General features: G+C 29.4%; 2 protein-coding genes across 2 annotated transcripts; one reads left to right on the top strand and one right to left on the bottom strand.

The window, feature by feature from the left end:
• The first annotated feature begins 1,296 nt into the window (after positions 1–1,296).
• On the top strand, positions 1,297–21,865 carry LOC132919456 (cartilage oligomeric matrix protein). Its single transcript, XM_060981091.1, has 21 exons — positions 1,297–1,627; positions 5,944–6,114; positions 8,400–8,623; positions 10,286–10,472; positions 10,556–10,585; positions 10,709–10,782; positions 10,861–10,921; positions 12,549–12,737; positions 14,539–14,655; positions 15,560–15,660; positions 16,033–16,263; positions 17,138–17,305; positions 17,519–17,623; positions 17,707–17,814; positions 18,665–18,833; positions 18,940–19,117; positions 20,136–20,311; positions 20,408–20,635; positions 20,805–21,076; positions 21,171–21,408; positions 21,474–21,865. Exons 1-21 carry the CDS (start codon positions 1,540–1,542, stop codon positions 21,557–21,559), a joined length of 3,201 nt encoding a protein of 1,066 aa, XP_060837074.1. The 5' UTR covers positions 1,297–1,539; the 3' UTR covers positions 21,560–21,865.
• LOC132919457 (cyclin-dependent kinases regulatory subunit) lies at positions 21,816–24,924 on the bottom strand. Its single transcript, XM_060981092.1, has 3 exons — positions 24,384–24,924; positions 23,032–23,159; positions 21,816–22,136 (listed from the first exon to the last, which is right to left on the bottom strand). The coding sequence occupies exons 1-3, from the start codon at positions 24,440–24,442 to the stop codon at positions 22,096–22,098; spliced, it is 228 nt and encodes a 75-aa protein (XP_060837075.1). The 5' UTR covers positions 24,443–24,924; the 3' UTR covers positions 21,816–22,095.

Genomic DNA, 24,924 nt, shown 5'->3' with positions numbered 1-24,924 from the left:
AAGTTGAATATTTAGCATTTTTACTGCATCTAAAATATACTTAATTCACGTAAAAAAAATATGTTATCAAAACACTTTTTGTATTTAATTAATATGTAAATTATTTTTATGTTAAAAATATATAAAATTTGCTATTTCCTACTTGTAACTCATATAAAATATTAATTGCAAAAAGTTAATACATTCCACAATTAATTAAATTATTATTTAATGTAAGCAATGAAAGTTTTTAAACATTTGAACTAATTTTTTGAATTAGGTTTTTTTGATTTTAAAATATTAAATATAATATATATTCTTAAAGTGTTGATAAAAATGTTTGAGCTCAGTAAAAAACCTTGAAAATTTAACACACAATGTAAAAATACGTAGTCGCGATTTTTTACATTGTCATTTCGAGATCAATTTCGGACAAAATTCAAAACATAATACATTAATAACAATATACTACAAAAGTGGCCAAAATACGATTGCGGGTGCGCGTAGGTACAATATACATAATATAAATAGGTACGACTGTTAACAGCAACATCTGAAATCGGTACCATATGTTCATCGTATACTAAGTATACATATAGTATTATCATCGCAGTCGACCGTACAGACTATATAAAGCCATATATAGAGGTTAATAACTTATACTTTCTGACTGCGCAGTCTGACCATTACCCATCGTCCAAGATTATCAAGTGTGTCTTGCAGTCGGCACACGTGTGTGGCATTCAGTGGCGAAGAGTCGTATATGCGTTACCCATATGCTGCAATATGGTATACGACCGACCAGAAATCAGAACCCGACCGGCACTCCAAGTCGGATGTTTACGTTACGCTCGCATATAGAGTTGGGACATCGACGGTCCGTCGTCGTTACAGACGTTAAACAGAGACGAGAGCCGTACGCGCGTGCCGGTCGATGCGGCAACTGGTGGTGTATGACATATTATTATCATCGTGTATACAATATAGAGTTATAACCGCTGCGGGATCGACGAAGAGGATAGCGCAGAAGAGCGGAAATCTCGTCCTTGGACAAATGAAATAATATATATAATGTAAAAAATAAACTACAATATAGCCCGACATCACGCGCGCGTTTCCAAACATTACAATATTATAATAGGGTGCGACCATCTGCGCGCTCATGACGTATGCGGCTATACGTTTCGCGCGTAGGCGCCTGTTCTGCGCGCGAGAGTGGTAGTGTTATTACTATTGGCCGGTATCGTATCGTTATTATTATGATGATGATTATTATTTATTTTTTTTTTATTATATTATTACATTACTATTGTATATAGTGTTGAACGCTCGCACTCGCGTGTGCGTGTGATGCGTCGCGCTCTGCACTGCAGCAGACGGACGCCGTCGACCGGTTTGTGAGTAGGAGGTCGCAAACGAGCCACGCGAGCCGCGTACAGCGTCGTACAGTTTCACGCGCGCTGCACCGGCTGTACATCGGCGGCGGCGATCACGGTGACAACGATTCGCGGACCACCAAGCTCCCAGGACCCGAGACCCCGTCATCACGACCGCCGCGAAATGAGAGCAACGGCGATTTTCGTCGCTCTTGCTGCCTGCGCGTTGTTGGTGTTCAACGCCCGCGCCGACGCTGCTACCGTCGACAATGGTACGTATTATAGATATGCGAAGTACCTGTTATATTATGTACCTACATTATACTTAAACATAAATGACCATAATATACACGTTTATTGCAAATTGGTACAATGTGGAATCGCCCCCCCCCCCACCTTCCAAAAAAAAATGTTGCTAAAAAAAATAATATTAATATATAGGTAAAATAATTATTTCAAAACATAAGGTATATAATTGAAAATATGATTCTGTACTCTTTAGGTTTATACTATATAATATTTTTAGTATGCATTATGACGTATTTATATTAAATTTAATCTGCGGTGATAGCGTAAAATTATAAAGGGTAGACTGTAGAGAACCCTTAACAGGGACCTGAAAATCTACTGCGCTCTGTTTTTATACTTTCACGATTTACTACGAATAAAACTGCAATTTTTAACTCTTCTTATTATTTATACTAGTTTTACGTTTTTAAAAAAAAATAATTGCTAAGAAAAGTCTTACAACATTAATTTATGTAGATAATACAGGTATAATGGTCGTACTGAAAGTCTATATTTACAGTATTCGTAGAGCATACTCAGTTCTCAAAAATATTCAAAAAGTGTAAACTCTTGGACATTTTGGTATAAAATCCAACTCTCCTCTTTCAAAAATGAAAACTCTCTTATTATTGTTATTATAGGTACCTATTCTAATAAATTTGATGACTTATACTCAAAATTAATAACCCCCGTCCGAAAATAATATATTCTCGACACAACTATACTTATTTTACACGTGTAACAATAAGCTATAATAGTAAGTGACTTCCTTTAAGTTATAGGTGGACGGTGGTTAATTAACTTGCGTGTATAAATAAATTTTATATTAGAATGTATTTTCTATAGATTTTTTAGTACATTTAAATTATTAATTAGAATAACTAAAATTACAAATCAACTATGATATCAAGCAGTGATGTTTTATTATATAGTAAATATTATATGTTTAATAATATTCACGACTAAATATTCTGCATAAGAATCTTCTTAATATTTTTATCTTAGTAATGAACTATGAAGTCTGTATATAACACAAATTAATTAAACATTAACCATAAGATTCCATAGAAAAAATGTAAAAAGTTTTAAAGTTCGTTTTCTTCACAATTGTTATTTATGGGAATTTATATTTTATAGCCAAAAGATTTTTATATAATAAACGCTTACCTTACCGAATCAAATTTTGAGAAATTCCTGATAATTTAACACATATCCGTTTGTTATTAATTATAATTTAAATTCGAAAAATATCTTATTACGAATTATACAATGAAAATTTTCTTTGTTACATGTATATTATATAATGTCTATTTCAGATTATATAATAGTTATTTTATTATAAATGAAAATATTACAAATTTTAATAGACATAACATATAAAAATTATTTTGAGACTTAAACAGTTAAATTTAGGGTATATTGAGGATGACCGTAAGTTTATTCATAACTTCGTAAATCAATAAATTCTTATAAAATGTTATACATTTAATCTACTGAATCATAATTGACTGTATCTATCTTTAGTTGTATGAATGTATAAGAAATAATAATATATATACTGGGTGATTCTTGGAACACTCATTATTTCTAATCTATAAACGTTTTTGAAAATATTTTTTTTACATAATTTCTAAGCAAAATAAAACAACATTTAAAATAAATATATTATATTTTTATCGTTATAATTTGTTTTAATTTCAAATTCTAAAGCAGAATATTTTTCAGAGTAGTAGACCAACATTTTGAGGGTATCCCCATACTACACTAAGTACCTATACTTTGTTCACCAAAACTTGAAATACTTGTAATTCATAAACTAATCATCCAATTTCGATTTTTATTTATCGAAAAACTCGGAAAAAATATTTTGCTTCTGAATATAAAAATAAAAATACATGTTGTTATTCAAAAAGGTAAGAACATAAAAAATTACGACGAAAAATGTATTATTTAAAAAAAAAATGTTTTATTTCGACTGAAAATTATGTAAAAATAATATTATCAAAAACATTAATAAATCTTTGGTTAAAGAATGTTGTTCGGTAAAAGAATCACCCTGTATATTAATATCTATTATAGTTAAACCAAACGTACATGTATTTATGATTTATTTCAATTAGATTGTATATTATACATTATACGAATATACTATGTATGTAAAACTTATACAGACAAATTCAATAATATATACCTACCTTACATTGTGTATCCTGGAGTAAGATATAATTAATATGACAAGGATGACAAGCAGATCTAAACTTCTAATTATAGATATAAATACTCGTATAATAAATTATTATGCAAACACGAATGTACCTATATAAAAAAAAAAACAACTTTCGACTAATATAAAATAGAAGATTGGTATATGTAATTTAAATTTGATTTATAGGGTTCTATAATATTCATGGAAGTATATATGCTAAAAAATAAATATTATTCATTCAAAAACTATTTCCACCTCCTTACTGTTGCAATTTGTGAATTTGCCATGATAATTATTTATCTTTTATATTATACATTTATAATTGCGCATCAATAAAAAGTAGAATTTTACGCTCTGACAAAATCTAACAGTGGTTAATAATATTATAATAATTAATAACTCCTGCAATAAAACTATAACCAATACGAAGTACTAATTTATTAGATAGGTATTCTAAAATAATTAGTTTGTAGTATTATATGTTTTTGATTTGGCCATTCTGAAAAAGTGAAAAACTTTTAATTTTATTTGGATCGGAATCGATTTTATTTCAATATCAATACTTTACACATATTTTATTGTTTTATTTATAGTTATATCTGGTAATTCAAATATAAACAAATATAATAATTTGTTATCTATATAAAAATAATAACATTCCAAAAATAAAATTTAAGACAACTTGAATAAAATATAATAAAAAATAAAAATATTAAAACCAGCCTTCGACATGAAAAAATAATTAGAAAATCTTGTTTATTGTATAATATATTACGATCTGTAGGTGCCTACTTTTTAAATTCGAATGTGGTCTTACATGTATTACTGAATATGAAAGATAATAAAACTGTTTACAATTCGTATAGCTATATTAATAGCTTAATTTTGAATGACATTAAAGGTGTAGAAACGAGTTTTATGTTTGACTTTTATCCAGCTATAAAATACTACACCACTATTGTATTTACATTTATTACAAAACTTAGCTGAGACCTGAATTTCTATGATTTTTCTTTAGAAAATGATGAATCATAATGCAACTTGCATTTATAATTTATGGAAAGAATATCTACTATTTAACAACGTGATCACCGAGAAATTTTCTATAAATGTTTCTTAACAGATTGCAATTTTTATTGTAATAAATATTTTTTAAACAATTAATAAAAATATATAAATTAATGTACATATTGTTTTGAGTAAAAATAACTTAGTACTTAATAAATAATGATATCTATAATAACATTACAAATCTGTTAGGTAATTTACATTAAAATTGTTGATAATATTATTAAAATAATATAAATATCAAAACTTATTAAAAAATGGTAGGTAGTATTGAAAAGTTACATTTTATTGTAATATATATTTATTTATAATATTATGTAGGATGGAAATAAATTCTAGATGCAGATCAAAAAATTATATATTCTTATTTCAACTGTGTCTAAGTCACTTTCACTTTTAAAAGACATTTAAATGTTATCATGAGCCATTTAAACACAATATTCTGCTAATTTAGCGTAAAATAACTATTTACGTGGGTCACCTAACTGGCTAACTGTAATATACCTACTTATACTTTGATGGACGTTTACTAAGAACGCATGATTTATTTTTAGTACACATGACTAAAATTTATGAGCGTCGTGATGGTCGGTTGGGTCTTTAACTAGAACTCTTGGCAAATCTATCGTGTACACAATAACCACACGGGCCGTTGTAAATGACAATAATTATTTACGCTAAAGTTATTTAACTGACACGTTTGATGACTGATTTAATACACCAACACGCGCCATGTGTGCGGGACGCGTGTGGGACAAACTAATGCGTAAAGACACATACACACTCACACTTTTATTTGGACTAGATAAATTATTTTATTCCGATGAATATTTTTGTTCGTAATTCAATTTACTTTTCATTATTTGTTGACACAATGTGTTTCCCTAGTGGTTATATTACGCTTACAAATCAAAATCGAAGATTTTGTCAAACACGTACAATGCATGCGTAATAAATTTATGATTAGAGAAACAAAAGCACACGTATGATTAATGTATATAATATCTGTATAATATGTTTCTGTAGACGCCACGAAAGCCTTCGAAGAAGCAGTGACTAGCGATAGGTTTACAATAGTGGTCAAAGACGAAGGACCGCCGAACGGACGGAAGCACCGCAAACCCGAAACCGTTGCCACCATCGAATTTCCCGGTTCCTATCAGTTCGTGTTAAAGATCGACAGGTTCGAAGGACAAGGTATGTATAGAAGATGTATATTGTGTTATTTGATATTGTTTATGTAAAGTAACAGAAGAAAAAACAGACGTTATAAATCTTTATCCTAAAACCACTGCCGCCGTTGATGGTATATTATACTTGATGCGTAAGTCTTATATGAGTAATGAGTACCTATTCCGTGTGCATATAGGCTTGTCGTATTGCATCCGATGCTCGGTGAACTAAAAAATATTTCATATAAATATTATTATCTCATGTGTAAACCAATAACATCGTATTTGCAGAATACTTTTCATGGGATTACCGCAATTTTTTGTTCCACAGTTTTTAAATTACTATTAGGTAGGTAGGTATATCGAATATGATATTATTATGAACAGCATTTTGTGTTGAACCGATATGATGTGCTCTGTGTCCACTGGACACTTGTATTGAGTTACTCGAGTTTCATATTATTATGCCCGTGTATAATTATCATGTATAATATAATGCAACAGTTTTATACGGATGAATAAACAACGCCGTCTATAATGTAAACAGCAATACAGCTATATGTGTATAAAAATTTTAAAAATTTCATAAACTTTTATTTCCTAGTGAAATAAATTATGTAATAAAAGTTGTTTAATTTTTGATTACAGTTATTAACATTTTGGTTTTTTTTTTATAAGTAACATATATTTTCCATCTTTTAATTTCTTATCTTTATTACTTTTATATCAAACAATAATCTCGCAGTTGTCAGAAGTTTTGACTGTTTTGATTTAGTTTGTTGTTTGTACGATAGCTAAATAACGTACGACAAACAATTTTAATTCTCTTAAAAAAACATTAATCACCTTGTTCAATTTTATTTTATGGGTTGATAAACCGTTAGTTCCAAAAATGTGTCCTGGCCTATTTAGTATTTTTATATGTATTTTTTTTACGAGGACCACATTTCTTTAGTGACTTGTTTAATAATAAATGGTTCTTACCATAATAGGAACTGCTATATACTTTTTATGTATGGTTAATGGGTATATAGGTTTTAGAAATATAGCATTTATTTTTATTGAAGTATAGCCCCGGAAGTAACTATACCTATATGTAACTTATTATATCAAGTGCTTACATATTATAATACAATTCGAAGTTATAAATATAAAGTTATAAGACAAAATATATGATACCTACATGATGTATTGATGTATTTAAATCACTTTCGAAAACAAGTTTTTTCTTATCATATGGCTTTTACAATTTTTGGATAAATTATTGTTTTATTTTTATTGTAGTATACGCCATTATCAATAATCTCCCAAGCATATGATTATAGTATTAAAAGTTTACTGTATTTCAATAAACCAAAATAATATCACATAAAAAATTAATATTCAATAATAATTTTCTATTTTATTAAAATCATAATTTAAATTTATTTGAATAATAAACTTTGAAATGTGTATAATTGTAGATTATTGGTATAAATGTGAATGACGAATTGTTATAGTATATTCTCTTACTCTTTTGATACAATATATATTATAGATATGGTATATTGGTATATTATACCATCAATAAAAAAAAAATGAGTGGTAAAGCTAAGGAAAAGGATAAAAAAAAGAAACAGTGATCGGCAAATTCCTCCGAAGATCCAGTTAGACATACGTCCTTAAAAGGATAAACCACCGGACAATCCCACGACATCTCGGGCATTATACTAGCCTATTAAAGTTCTTGACGAACAAGAGACGGAAAAAAATCTCTAGGTACGTGAGTGAAGTGAGGAAAAAATACCAATACACATGGTTTCCGGAGAAGCCCATTGTCTAGACCGTAAATAACTCGGATTATAGTGAAATTTGAATAACATATAAAGTATTACACCGTACTGACTACTGGCAGTATATAATTATGAGATGCATACAAATTGAATGTTAGTAAAATATTTAATGTATTCAAAACTATACCAGTTTGAGTAGTGGGACGATAACTGCTCTATTTTTTTTTTTAATTTCAAAACTGTTTATACGTTTAACTCAATTTATTAGGTAGTTAAAAAAATATTTTAACTATAATAATATGATGTATTCACTGATTTATATTATTATAAAGATAGTAATAAAATTGTATTTTAGATACGAAAAATCAAAAACATGTGTCTTAGAAATTAATTATATTTTATTGATTCGCTAATAAAAACCATTAAAGTTAATGAAATTCTTATTTTACAATTTAGAACTAGAGGTATAGACATTTTTTAAACATCCATAAGTGATTTTTTTTTATTCAAATAAATATATATTATATACATTTTTTAGTAATTATATCAACCAAGAGCAATGGAAATACACAAACTGAATTCTACAATGTAAAATCTTTGAGTAACAATATGTCATCAAAGACCCTTGTGTTGGCCGTGGATCAGAGGAAACCAGGAGCTACCATGACATTGTACGTCAACTGCGAACATTTCGGTACACTGCAAACGATTAAAACTCTTCGAGAAGTATATTTCGATATGAAGGATCCTCATTTACAGATGGTGAGTAATTATCAAGCTTATATTAAAACTAAAAACTGTACAGTTTATACATAAATATCCATTAACAAGTTACATTCGTATACACTAAAAAATGATTATTTTAATCATAAACCATTAAAATAGTCGTATTATTTTAAATAACACAGCCACACAGGGTATATATTTCAAACCAGAAATTATATATTCATAACCATAAATAGATAGTAGGTACAGACGTACTAACATATGGTGATACGTTGAATGTTGATGTCCATATTTCGTGACTATTTTCCTTTAGTAATATAATGATCATATTATTTCCTTCAGTTATACAATAATTTATATCATGCTATAAATATTTTGTGACATATAGGTACATAGATACACATGAAAATAGACATGCAACAATTTACAATTAGTAGGTATAAATTGAAATATACTAGTTCCTCATCATTACTAAATAGTAAACACATCTTGAATTTTAGTTACGTTTTATTATATAACAATGCATTAATATCTGAAGTTTATTTAATGACTAAAGGTAAAAATTATTTTAAATTCTTAAGTGTTTTATTTTTTTTTTATGTCTGATATTACCTTTAGAAATAGAAAAATCTCCCAATATTTAACTTTGAGGGTAGTTTTGATAGGAAGTTAGATCTTGACGTCATCTAGTTGGTACTTATCATTAAAAAAAAGGAATTGTTACGAAAAATAGACTTAGTTTTTAAAGTATATTAAAAATGAATAAGTCTTGTAACTTTTTCACCAAGTATTTATATTCTCGCTTTCTAGACATGAAATATTTTTTTTAAATATATTGATACTTTTTATATTATTTATAAATATTTTTAATTTTTAATTTTTTTTTACCCATTCAAAAAGAAAAAGATTGACACTTTAAAATAAGATTTTTTATAAATCTTATAACTTATAGGAATTTAAAAATAGGTATTAAAAACACTTCCGCACAAATATTTTGAATAAGTTACTACAATAACAATACAAATATATATGATAAAATTATCCTAAGAAATAATATAGGCTGACAGTCTTAACTCATTATCGTTTTTCGTTCACTATAAAACATTATTGAATTGTAACTCAATGACAATTGACGAGGTACATTTTACGCCTACTATACAGAGCAGCGACTTTCTATTTTTTTTTTTTAAGTTCAAGTTTAAAAAAGCTTGTCACACGAATATAATATAATAACAGGATATAACAACAGTATAAGCGTTCATTTTTATTTTTCATACGAACGTGACAATATTATTGATATTTTAAAAAGATACTGAGCGGATCTTATAGTTTATCCAAAATTTACTGTTTTATAGTTTATTTCGAAGATCTTGAATATTAGCTGTACTGAACAGATATAAACATACATGATATTAATATAAGCAAATATTAGGTACATAGTAAATAGACCACCCGTAATTTATTTGAAATAAAACGTTTCATATATTATATTTAAGTATACAAATATTCAAACGAAATGAAATAAAATTAAGTTTAGATTATTCAGGGAGGTCTTGCGTCACTTAATTCTCCCGTAAATACACCAATGTTTGTAACTTCTAACTTTTAGTTGATTTAATTTTAATCATAAAAAATATTTTTCCTATTTTAAGTTAATTAAGTTTATTTTAATAGATGTCTGTTTTTATGATCTTGTAGACGCGCGAAAAGAGATTCGCAATTCAAGTATTCCCAGACACAGATTGGAAAACTACTTTAAAAGCTCAAAAATGTCCAAATATTGAGGAAAATGATGAAGACGTGGAACAAATGCCTGCGATACAATCACAACCACAACCGCTTCCAGTTACCGAAATAGGAATTCGAATGCCAAGTATTGGAAGAGGTAACTTTCAAAATATATACCAATTTAAAATACGTATTATAATACTGTTTTTGTATTTTATCATATACATTTATAAATTTCAGGTGATATTCCAATCAATCATGACTGTGATGGTAAGTAAAGAGAAACGTTATTATATATTTTTAACACCGCTATACATAGATTTTAGGTAGTACACTGACACACAGTATACGACATTAAAATTTAAAACCTATTGTGTCTTATTGTATTTTTAGATTTGTTTTTCGTAAAAACTATTCAAGAATTGATGCAGATGGTTAAAAAACTTAGAGAAGACGTTGAAGCCCAAGTAAGTGGAATTGAAAAAAATGCCTGAGAGCTTAAACTAACAACTTATAGTCATTAATTTAACTGAATATTTTTATAGCGACTTGAGATCTATAGACTCCGTCAATTGCTTGAGCAGTGTGATGACTTCTGCAGGCCAGGTATGAGGAAAACGTAGGCTCACAGTGATCCAGGGCTGGACTTCGACTCTAGTTATTTGATTTATATAATTTAATAATTAGTAGCATACATACTTGAAAAACGACTTTTATTTTTTTTTATACTACTTCTACTAACTTCTCATTAATATACGTAAAAATCAGATTTAGTAACCGTTTGTAACCTATTGCACCGTTGTGTTTTTTACGCAAATAAAATTTTCTTTATTTTATTTTTTTACAAAGTATTCTTTTTTTTTTTGATCAAATACCACCCAAGTCCAGCCTTGGTCAGCGTACTGTACCTATACAATTGTGGAGTAGTATGTATTATTTAATGTGTATTTTTTGTCCAAGGCTGGTCTTTGGGAATACCTGTATATACTCTATATTATCATAAGCATGATGGAATAATTATTAAATAACTAGGATTTTTTTTTAATATGAACAAAAAGTTGAAAACTTATTAAAGATCAGTTCAAAATTATGCATAAAAAAATGTTAACATAAAATAATTGTCTATTCTTAAAATTATGACGAAAATTTGTTTTTAAAACTTTAGAAATTAACAACCAAGATAAAAATTATTATCAAGAGCAGTATTTGTTAATTAAATATAATATGAACAATTTGTTTTTTAATGAATATTTAGAAAAAATTCTAATGCAAGTTTAGATAAATTACTATTTATAACTCTTACTCAAAACTTCATTTTTCCATAATAAAAATATATTGCTAATATCATTTAGATATGTATAATGAATAAATAAAAAAATACGACTCATGAGTCATAAAGCTTAAAATTTTTATTAAAAATAATAAAAACTTATCTTAATTAAAATATACACAATAATATATTGTTTTAATTATGTTGTCATAATTTTATTTATTAAAAACAAATTTAGGCTTCCACAGCATAGGCGTGTCCAGATCTTTGATGCAGAGTGTGCAACCTGGTGCGTACCCATGGGGCTAAGGGGCTTTAGCCCCCTTTTTTGAACAATTTTTCTTAATTCATGGTGTCACCTGAAATTGCAGGGGGTACAGGTGGAATGTGGATACTCTGCACCCCCCCCCCCCCCCCCCCCCCGTGGACACGCCTATGTTGCACAGTAAATATGTTTCCAGATTAATAGGTACATCATTACTTAAAGCACAAGTGCACAACTGCACAGATTATAAGATTATATTATTTATGTACAATAAGTTATTGTAAAAATTAAAACTTAAACCTATGATTAAATTTTGAATGCTCGAAACATGAAATCTACATACAGCGTGTCAGCGTTATCTGTGTAAATATTTCAAATAAGAAATATTATTACACATTTCGAAAAATGTAATAAAATGTAAAATATACTAACTTCGAAAATAACGACAACCGTTTAGTAATAAATCTTATCTCGATGTTACGTTTTTTTTTTCATAAAAATACCAATAAGCTATAATACATCAGGCGATAACATAATACAATTTTAGTCACCGTTAGTGCCTACACTTACACCGTTTCCGGCATAGGTATTCCTATGGATTTATCTAAATTAGCATGAAAGAAAAACAAATAAAAATCACACAATATCTAGAATACCTACACTACAGCGACTATATTTAAATAATCGGTATTGGACAGGTGGTGGCAACACGCCGACCCTGCCGCCGAAACCTAGTTGCAACAGCAACCCGCCGGTGTGTTATCCCGGAGCGGAGTGCCGTGACACGCCCGACGGACCGCGGTGTGGTCGATGTCCGCAAGGACTGGTGGGCGACGGCAAGACGTGCAAACCAGGCCGGACGTGCGCAGTGAAACCATGTGCTCCAGGTATTTATAAATTATGCGCATCGTGCATGTATAATACAGTAATATAATATTAATAATAGGCTGTTTACCGATAAAACGCCTTATTGGTTGATTGAAATCTCTGAAGTGACGAGATTATGGATTAAATCCTCTTTGGCAAAGTACCTCCTCAAAATAAATACTAGTCTTATTTTTTATTTATTGTTAAATTAATAAAACGAATAAACACATGTTTCTGTGTAACTTTTTTTCTAAATAATTTTTATTACGTATGTATATGTATATACATCTCCAATAACGATTTACGGCGTAGATTTACAATAGATATTTATCATAGGCTAGGTTAGTAGATGCTTGAGGGCCAATAATGAGAGGCCTAGCTCACCCAAAAATATTCAAAAGGCCTCCGCAAAAATAAATATTGGATAGGTTCTACTCAAAGTATCTCTGCTTTACAGTATAGGTATCAATAAGCTTACCACACCATTGTGCAAGTCATTAAAATATATGTGTTCAATTAGAACTCAATAATAAATCATTGCATTTTATGAAAAATAATTCAGAAGACAGTCTTTCATCTAGCTATTTTAAAACTAATAATACATTATGATATATTTATATTACTATTAAAGTAATCTATTTAACTGTTAGTTTGTTAAACGATAAAACGAATATACAGTATAGATTGAATTAATTTTTGGCGAAAACTTGCATTTAAAATTCCATTGTCTGTCAAAAATATAATAATATATTTTAAACGTTTCAAATACCTTCCTACGAATAATATTTTTAAAGAGTATCTATGATTATTCATTTTTGAAATACGCAAAAAAAAAACAAAACCAATTTCGTTAAAAACTGGTAATATACATAACTTCCCGTTTTTTTTAAATTTTTTTCTTTTTCCCGGTTATTTCGAAAAATACTGGGATTTTAAACCTTTACTCTTAAAAATATTAAACAGATCTAATTTTTTAGGTGACCACTAACCACCCACAAAGTAGTAAATCATTAGGTTGTATAATTTATACGCATAGTTATGGATCATTATAATATCAATTATCAATAGGTACATTCATCGTTGCTCCACTCAAAATCTAAAACTGTATGTTATAAATCTATACCACATATACATTTATTATTTTATTTTATTTTATTTGGTATTCAATAAGACTATTACTTATACCTATTTTATTATCATTAGTACCTATTGATATAATTGTAGCTTATTGCTTATTCTTGTATTGAGATTGACTTTATAAAGTCGTACATGCAAACATGTTAACCTGTAGAAATGTAGTAGGTTTTATATATAATAGTTTTTCAACTATAGTTGAAAAAGTGAGTTTTATTACATACGTAGTTTTAGTATCATAATGAAAGTTTACAGGATCCAATTCGTTTGCCTAGCCCAATCTAACCAATAGATCATCCGGAAACCAATTCAGTAGTTAGATATACACACATATGAGTCCATCGAGATAACATAATTTAGTGGTAACAGATAGACTAGATAATGTAAAAGTACCGAATTTTATTAGTATTAATATAGTCGTTGGTTAATGAAAAAATTAAATATTTAAATATTTATTTGAGATACGTTGGGAAAAGCCTTTTAAAATCCTGGTGTGTTCTACTGTTTAAATAAAATATAAACACAAGAGGGGCGTAAAAAGCACTATCCTCCCCTAAAAGTTCTCTTATTTTCACTACTGATTTATAGTCAGTATTAAATAATACTTTATATATGCATATATATATTCCATAGACATGATTTTATATTTTTATGAAATAAACTATTTCATAAAACGAATTGTTATAGGCGTCAGGTGTCAGGATACCGTGGAAGGTTTCCGGTGCGGTCCCTGTCCGGAAGGGTTCGTCGGCGACGGTCAGAGGTGCCGTCCACGTGGATGTGACTTAGCTCCTTGTTCTCCAGGTAGGTTCATGTACATTATCAACACATGTATATTAATATAATGTGTACATTTATCAAGTACATATTAGTATATTACTCTAGTATCGAGAAATAATAATTTAAAGTATATATAATATTTTCTATTAAAAAAGCTACAAAAATTGACAAATTCGTAATTTATTACATAGTTGATTTTTGTTTTGTTGGTAATTTATAACTTGCCTGGTTAAACGTATAGGTACTGCGCATAAATATATATATATATGACCTATACGTATATATACCAACTATTCAAACTCTATACTTTCTATCCTTTGAAAGCGACCACTATCTACTCGTTATTATATAAAACCATAAATACTAGGTACCTATCTACTATAATATTTATATTTCCGTATAAATTTCCTTTTTAATATTTTCGATTACCCGATATTTGATTTTTATATGGTACTATGAAAGGTATTAATGTATAACTTTTAGGACAACCTAACCTCGTACCAGTCGTATCTATATGTTATATGTATACTCACTATACTCATACTTATAATTCATAACTGTTTTCGTTGTATTTTAAAAATGTCTACTTTCCAGTATTTGGTTTTATTATATATTGATATCATTGTAAACATAATAATATATTAATATATAAACTATGTCGATAAAAAAAGATGTGAAGTTAGGTTGTAATGTCTCGTCGAAATTGCCAACATTATGAATGACAAAACTTGGTTAGAAAATGTTTGTTAATATAGATTAAATATTTTTAAATTGATTATTGAAATTATCAATTAAGTCGTGCAGCTCAACGTCTGAGGTAACCTTATTTGTGATACCTATAAAAATAACTTTATATTTAACTCGATTTTTCCAATCTATTCTGGGATAGTTATGAAAAATATAATATTATTATTTTTCATCTTTGTAGGCGTTCAATGCCTGCCATGTGAAGAACCGCCTTTCTTCAAGTGCGGCAGTTGTCCAACAGGGTTTACTGGAAACGGGACGAACTGCGTTGACCTGGACGAAGTGAGATATTTTAATGATAAGATGTTAAATCAGTGTTTTTATGTACAAGTATCTGACTATCTGAGGCTAGCGGACTTGGGAATTTTTAATGATAGGAGGCTCATAGCAGAATAAATTGTTACCTACGGATTGTATACTACATTTTACTATGTTTACTGACAAATGACAATGGCTAAAATGTTAGGTACTATACCTGTCAACTAAAGAAGAAATATACCAAATAAAAGCTATCTGGAGATTGTGACACTAATACTTATATACAAGGGATTTAAAAACTCCTCCGTCAAGTCTACCAATGCCTTCGTTATTATTAATTTTATTTTGTTATAATATTGTATACTTGTGTAATTCGAATCGTTTCGATTATTACAGTGTGATCTGGACGAACCTTGTGATCCACGGGTACAGTGTACAAACCTTCGACCTGGTTATAAATGCGGTCAATGTCCACCAGGTTACACGACCATAGGCCCGTCCCAGGGTATCGGCGCCGAAGGCACAAGGAGGACGGACGAGGGTCGTCACCGGTGCGTGGATATTGATGAATGCGCCGACGGCCGAAACGGCGGCTGTGCGCCAAACTCACAGTGTGTGAATACCGAGGTGAGAACATCGATGTTTCTTAGCATCGACGAAAACTAGTTTATTATTGCTATTCATACCAAAAGTAATTTTATGTTACATTTAACACAAGATTAAAAAGGTAGGTACTTATAGATAATTTAAATTTTAAAATAGTTAGGTATACATTATATACTGCAGTGACGTATTTAGTATTAACTAGGGAGGGATTTATCCCCCCTCCCATATAAATACACCACTGCAAAAATGTCTACTAGATATACCGATATTAATATTAATATTTTTCTCCCAATTAAAAACTCACTAATAATATTTAATGCACCATAGGTAGTCATTTTTGGTTATTTGTTATACAGCATGGGACTCTATTAGAGCTATATTTTAAGCTTATTTACACTTAGACCTTAAGTTCCAATTGTTCCATCATGAAATTTCTGACCTACTTGTGACTTGAGATACTTACTAATTTTTTATTAGTCGACTATTTACAATTACCTAAGTACCAAAAGTACCTATACTAATTTTATTAGTTTATTTCTAATTTCTATACCTAATTGATCTTATAATATAATATATTGAGTCTATATATTATAAAAATAATCTTATTAATATTATTTTTGTGCTATGAAAGCTTGTATAACATATATAATATACCAATACTAAAATAAATTCCATTATTTGTAATTAAAAAATTCTATGTGTATATCTCTGTATCTATCTCTAGTTCGATTACGCTCTTGCTGCGTACGTTAAGTTAATAATCAATAATATTAATATATTATTTATATAATATTTTGTGTTTATGTATATAATTTACGAATAGTATGTACTTACTAGTTACTTCATCAGCATCACGAAAAATTCGGTTCTTATTAAATATTTTTTTGCTGATTAGGGTTCTTATCGTTGCGGTGGCTGTCGGTCGGGATACATAGGAAACCAGTCGTTGGGCTGTTTATCTGTCGAAAATCTTAAGAAAACCCCGTGGATGTGTCCGGATGGTACAACGTGTCATCAAAATGGAGAGTGTGTTAGATCAACTACAGGAAAATTTTCTTGTGAAGTAAGTTTAATTTTATAATTTTATATCAATGCTATATTATTCATGTATTAAAGCACATGACGTACCTATTTGTATTAAATTATAATGACGATTCAATGATGTATGTATACTGTTTAGTAGTCGCTTACAGACTAGTAAATAGTATAAATGTATAAGTATAATGCTTTAGTAATACAATAGTACCCTAGAACTCATCGTCATTTGATATTTTAGTGTGTTGTGGGCTGGGCTGGAAACGGTAAAATATGCGGACCAGACTTGGATTTGGACAGATGGCCGGATATTGATTTGGCATGCAATGACACGCGGTGTAAAAAGGTTAGTATAATAATATAATAATATTCCAATAAATATAACCAACGGAAACTTATAGAACGCGTTTTATTTGTTTTGGGACATAGGACAATTGCGTGAGGGTACCCAATTCGGGACAAGAAGACGCGGATCATGACGGCATTGGTGACGTGTGCGACGACGACGCCGACAACGATGGCATACCAAACACACCGGTAAGACAATAAGTCGTGTTATATTTTATGGCAATAGAGTAAAAATCATGGCGATGTTAAGTTTGGTTGACATTGAGGAGAAAGAAATAAATCACAATAGTAGTCAATTAATATTATATATTTATCTATCCTTATCGTGGACTCTTAATGATTTATAATGATGATATTATGCATTATTATACGTATATACGTATATATATTATAAATACAACAATAACGTATGAAAAAATGCAGCGAATTTCTTTTTTATTTATTGAAGTATCCACACATATCATTATATCAATATATGTATTTATACTCTATAGTCTATACACAGCCCCTAGTATTATATAAAAAAAATATTTCGAGTTATTACTTAATGAGTACTTATAGGCTATAAGCATAAAAATATTTATTTTCAATTTTATATGACTATACTATTTCTATATAGAAAAATCTACAATTTCACTAATACAATTAAAAAACAAGTTTTGGCTTTATCCAACTTTATGTTACCAATGGGCAACCCGTGTACAGGGACACATGCAAATTTGTTAAGCCAACAACGGGTTCAATGTTCAATACTCACTTTCCCCTCCATAATTTGGAAAATAGTGTCACTCGAGGTTGACACATTTTAAATTGTTTTACATTTACACGGTTTCATATTCCCAGAAACTACAGGTTTACTACTATAATATATAATATAAACGCAGTAATTTCAATCATTGTGTACTTCACACAAAACAACGTCATCAAATATTTTTTTAAGTTACAATAATAACGGAAGTCCCTAATTTTTCCTATGTAGAAAATGCCTACTAGTATTTAGTAACAGAATAAGTTTATTGATTCCTCGGTTGTGACATAGGACAACTGTCCCTTGGTGTCCAACCCGGACCAAATGGATTCCGATCAAGATGGGGCGGACAAAAAAGGCGATGCTTGCGACAACTGTCCGACCATACCAAACCTGGATCAGCACGACACGGACAACGACGGGATAGGAGACGCTTGCGATGCGGACATCGACAACGACGGTATGTAGTATTAATTGATATGCGTTAGTTAAATAAATCAATTAATACAAACATAAATATTTTCTAAGAATTAATATACTATTACACTTTATGACAAACATTTCAGGCATACTAAATCATGAAGACAACTGTCCGAAAAAGGCGAATCCCGACCAAAAGGATACGGACGGCGATGGTCTCGGTGACGTTTGCGACAATTGCCCAACCATGCACAATCCAACGCAAACAGACTCTGACAAAGACCTGATAGGTGACGCTTGCGACAGCGACATCGACAGGGACAGGTACGTTATAAATATAATAAACTATAATAATAATACAGTGATCCAATAAACATGTTACAGTTGTTACACATAAGACTAGATATAGGTACAGTTTATCAGTCAATTTTTGTAAAATATAATTTGTCATAAAAAATATCTATTTTTTATCATTAAGCATAGTGTAACTGCTAGTGTAAGTATCTTTAACCCGAGACCTCGAAGTCTGAGACTTATGAACACATTTTTGGAATAACATATTATATTTTAGATTTTGAGTCAAGCTATGAATGTATTGATTTTACATTTATTTTTATGTTTGTTTATTTTTTTCCATCACTTTTAGGAGCAATGAAATGTGCTTCAAACTTCAAATTAAATATATATTTTAGTACAGCACAGTAAATCAATAGTTTGTGCTTTGAATGGTCAAAAACAAAAAAAAAACCAGTTCTGTTGAGAAAATAAAAAGAATCAAAAATAGATAAGAACTCTGCTGTACAGTAAGAGTCGAGAGTATATTATTGAGTAGATCCTTATAATGGACATGATCAATTTGAATTCAATAATAAATTATATAAAAAGCTATTATGAAAATGATTCCAAGTGGAGGCGGTTTATTAGTCAACTGTCGTATAATTAATATATTGCCATTAATTAATAAAGTAATTTATTTTTATAAGTATAAAATAGCTTAAATTTAATCTAAATATTTTTTAAATGCCTTTATGTACATAAAATATAATAATATACATTGAAGTTAATAATCCCCAAAAAGATTTTTGAAAATAACACAAAATAACTAAATCGTTTTTATTTGTTTTACTATAAAATTTTACCAAATTTCAACTTAAAATGTGTATGGAAAAAATCAAATTTACATATTTTTTAGATTTTTTAGTTCCCGTACGAATTACTTATGAGGTACCTATAGGCTATACGCTATAGTATTAATTTATGTTTACGATTCGAATTTAGACAATAAATAATTAAGGAGACACATTAAGTATAATATTAATAATAACGCTCTTCTACAACACAGAGACGGCATTCAAGACAGCGTGGACAACTGTCCCAAAGTAGCAAATTCCAATCAACTAGATACAGACGGCGACGGCAAGGGTGACGAGTGCGATCCAGATATTGATGGTGATGGCATCGGCAACACGCAGGATAATTGTATGCTTGTGTACAATCCGGACCAGGCCGACTTCGACGGTCAGTAAACGGTAACCATTATTGTCCTGCAAACGTTCCATCATTAAAATAAAATAACCTCGCGATTCGCGTTAATCGCATCCTCCCCGTGTACAGGCAACGGCATCGGGGACATATGCCAAGACGACAATGACTACGATAAGGTGCCAAACCATTTGGACAACTGCCCTAATAACTCCAAGATATTCACCACGGACTTTAGGACATACCAGACAGTGGTGTTAGACCCGGAAGGTGATTCGCAAATCGATCCCAATTGGGTGGTGTACAACAAAGGAGCCGAATTCGTACAGACCATGAACAGCGATCCCGGTTTGGCTGTAGGTCAGTATCCGTGTACACCTCTGGTTTGGTGCTATAGTAATATCTGTTGTTACATTATTTTATAATTACAAAATAATATAATATTAAACATAAATGGAGATTTGGCCAAGCTGGTTAGACACCGTCAAAGGACTACAATGAATAATGTATATTATCTATGTCGATATAGGTTACGACTCGTTTGGCGGCGTCGACTTTGAAGGTACATTCTTCGTGGACACCGATATCGATGACGACTACGTAGGTTTTGTGTTCAGTTACCAGGACAATCATAAGTTTTACACAGTGATGTGGAAAAAGGGTACGCAAACATACTGGCAAGCGACACCGTTCAGAGCTGTAGCTGAACCTGGAATACAGATAAAAGCCGTACACTCGGAAACAGGACCTGGACAAATGTTGAGAAACGCGCTGTGGAATACAGAGAGCACGGACAAACAGGCGAGAATAAATATTTATATAAAAAAAAAAACAATTTTTAGAGAATAAATAAAAAAACTCACATCGTTGTTTTATTTTTTGATTTTCAAAACAGGTGAAACTATTGTGGAAAGATCCACGGAACATTGGTTGGAAAGGAAAAACGGCCTACAGATGGATATTATTACATCGTCCAAAGATTGGTCTAATCAGATTGAGAATATTCGAGGGACAAAATATGGTAACGGATTCCGGAAATGTGTTTGATTACACATTCAAAGGGGGTAGATTAGGAGTGTTTTGCTTCTCCCAAGAAATGATCATATGGTCAGATTTGGTTTATCGCTGCAATGGTAGGCAACGCACTTAAAATCTTTTCAATAAACCAACTATCACATTCTTTTTACCATTATTTCAGATAATATACCAGAAGCTATTTATCGCGAATTGCCACCTAAGTTACAACAAGAAGTACAATTGGACACAAGACGAGTTTCCAACTAACAAATATGTACTAATATTGTTAAAGATATGATAAAAACTTCCTTTCAATCTAATATACATAGAATAAGTATGCATTTTTAATCAATTAATTTTTAGATTTATTTTTAAAATAAACACATTTTTCAATAAACCTAAGTTTAAAAAAAATTACTTATAGTACAAGTAGTTATATTTTATATTGTACAATAAAAATAATCAAAACATTAGGTATTTCTCATGTTTTTTTTTTTGTTTGTTACAAAAACCTAGAATAGTATTTGATTTAAAAAAAATGTATTTAATAATAAAAATATTTAATAATCAAGACTTACAGAGTAAATATTTACGATTACATTTTAAAAATAAATTCAATTATTGAAACATAACAGAGTGAATAAACATTACATTTACTCAGAAAAAAGTTGAAACTAATCAACATTTTTCATTGGTTTATATATACAACAGAACATTATAATACTTAGATACTAAATTTGCCATCCCCTACCTTCTTTGCATTGTTCAATAAGACATTCAACAGTTTTGGGTATGTAGAAAGTTCAGTTGGTTCGTGGTCTTTTGAATAATAAAATGTGAGGTTCTGTAAAAAAAAAAAAAATAACCATTCAATTAGGTGAGTAAAATTAAGATTCAAAGGGTAGGTGATCTAAACAATTTTTCATTTATAATTTAATATTTTCTTTGTCTTATTGTACTGATTAGAAATATTTTTTTTCAAATTAAAATTATTTAGCATTATAGAAACTCGATTAACTATCACTACAACGCAATGCATAAACAGTTAACAGAAATTTTGCTATAAACATACATTGGTTGATCCATCCAAACACTTTTATATTCATAATAGCTCACAATCAATGTGTTCGTATTTTTTGAACACACATGGTTTTTTGGTTCCAATTACCGGCAGCTAAGGAAATTTAAGATGCCAGTTGCATTAGTTTAGTTACAATAGAGATTGACGGTTAACGAGTTTCTACTATACTTAATATACTCATGCAACAAATATTATATTTATCTATCTGAATATAATAGTTGTTTAATATTTTATTTTATTCAAATTAATCCATGTAAATAAGTAATTATTATTAAAACTATCAGATTTATATTAAAGAAAAGTTCATACCTAAACTATACAAACAAATTTAATTATCCTTTATTTTATTCAATATTTTGCTATACCAAAATATTAGACAGTGATAATATTTAAAATTTAAGATGAATATTTTAAACTATTTTAAAAGGTAATTTTCATCACTACTAGTTACTACACACGTAAGAGAGCATTATTACAAAAATCATTAAAAATAATTTTTGTTTTTAAGTAATATAAGATTCAAAACAGTATGAAATTTTAGAAATAATGAGTTATAGCAGCCAGCAGTCTAAAATACATTGTATAACATTGTACATTACGACTACAGTCAACATGTTAAGTGTCATTAATATATAAACAGTGAATTGCAAAAACTTACCTGGTTCATGGATCATATAATGTACCCATCCCTTGCTCTGTTGTACTCCAATTGATCTCCATTCGTCTTCAGAAAGTAAATGTGTTTTAGGTATGCTTTTTGCCATTTCTTTAGGCAACACAACATGTCTAAAAATATATGTAATAAAATTAAAATAATACTATTAACATTTTTAACTTAAATTAGGTTAAAATAGATGTAACTTTAAAAAATATACAGTTGAAACAATAACAATTATAGAATAACTGAATAATTGATAAATAATAATTTATATTATTAGGTATTAGAATGCAAAAATTAGTAAATTACTAAGGTAGTACCCATAATTATTATATATATATAACATCGAGTGCAGCATGAATTATGATCAAATATACATATATATATATATATATATATCACAGCAGTTCTTAAACTATTTTGATTTATATCTCATATAAAAAATAATACTTACCCAGCAAATCCCATATTATGACATAAGACATAAAATAAAAACAAATATTTAACTTCCTCAAATTATTTAGAAAACTAAATAATTTTAGGAAACACAATATTAACTTATTTTAATTTGTGTATTAGAAAATAATATTCATGATCATACTGTGATAGTTTTTTCCAAATGTATTAAAAATAAAAATAAATAATTGAATACACAAATAAGTCTAAAAATAAGTTAACAAGTTTTACTCTTCTGCACCTCAATTTTAAACATTGTTAAATAATATCTACCTAATACCTAACTCATTTCTAGTAAAATTAAATATTATCAAAAAAACCTATTGCATATAAAATACTCGTATATTGGATAAAATACATTTTAATACTAGATAATTATAGACATAGACGCATAGAATCTCATATTTAGATGCATACAAATAAACAAATTCTACAGAAACTAAATTTTAATTTATATTGTGAAGTAGTCATTAAAAAAAAATAAAAACAGTATCTACACATAAAAATATAGCTAAACGCATATAATGCTTTTATGATCTAAATCACAAAATCATAGACTAGTGTATATATTTTATTCAACACACAGTATCAATATGAATGTCAATATTATTATAAACACATATCTCAGTAGTTATATCATGTTATAAAACATTTGTTTTGGAAGACGTCTACATACCTAACGGCATTGCAATACTTATAAATTATAACTTATCTTACTTAAAATATACAATAAACTATATCTCTAGAAACGAGAACACGGAAAAAAATGGTGTTTTAAAAAATAAATTATATCGTCTTGTTCATATTTGGAAAATTTGATTTTTGATCACTATGTGTAGACCTGGCGGATTACCATTCGATTAAAAAACAATACCGGCAATCGGCATATTACAAACCTGTATTCGTACTTGTCGTCGTAATATTTATCCGAATAATAGATCTGTTTGTCGGACATTGTGGCGGACTCCGTGTACGGCTATGACCGGTTCGATGTATTCAGTGTTGGGCTTACCAAACAGAAACCGTGAAGGATCAAGGATCACGAAAAAACACAACGCGTGCGACGCTATACAGTGCGGCAGCAGCAGATGTATAATTGTTCAAAACGTCTTAGATGATGATGATGATGGGTAGGTGCACGGAGATAAAATAAATCGTGCCGGTTTACCTTTTTTTTTTTTTTAAATAAACACCGCAACTGCAGCACCAACAGATGTCCTCCACCACCGGAACACAACTACAGTACAAACTACAACTGTACAACACTAAATCGCACAAACGGGTGCAACACACGTTGGGTTATTTTTTTTCTTTTCACGTATAGACGCACACGAGCACAATGCACCCGGCAAACAATATAATATAATATTATTATTATCGTAGAACGTACCACCGGTTGACGGTGTGTGTTATTATTATTATGACGACGAATCGCAC

This window comes from Rhopalosiphum padi, chromosome 2 (assembly GCF_020882245.1).
Source record: "Rhopalosiphum padi isolate XX-2018 chromosome 2, ASM2088224v1, whole genome shotgun sequence".
Classification (NCBI taxonomy): Eukaryota; Metazoa; Arthropoda; class Insecta; order Hemiptera; family Aphididae; genus Rhopalosiphum; species Rhopalosiphum padi.
The sequence above is the reverse complement of the archived record's forward strand: the minus strand, read 5'-3'. Positions and strand labels throughout refer to the sequence as shown.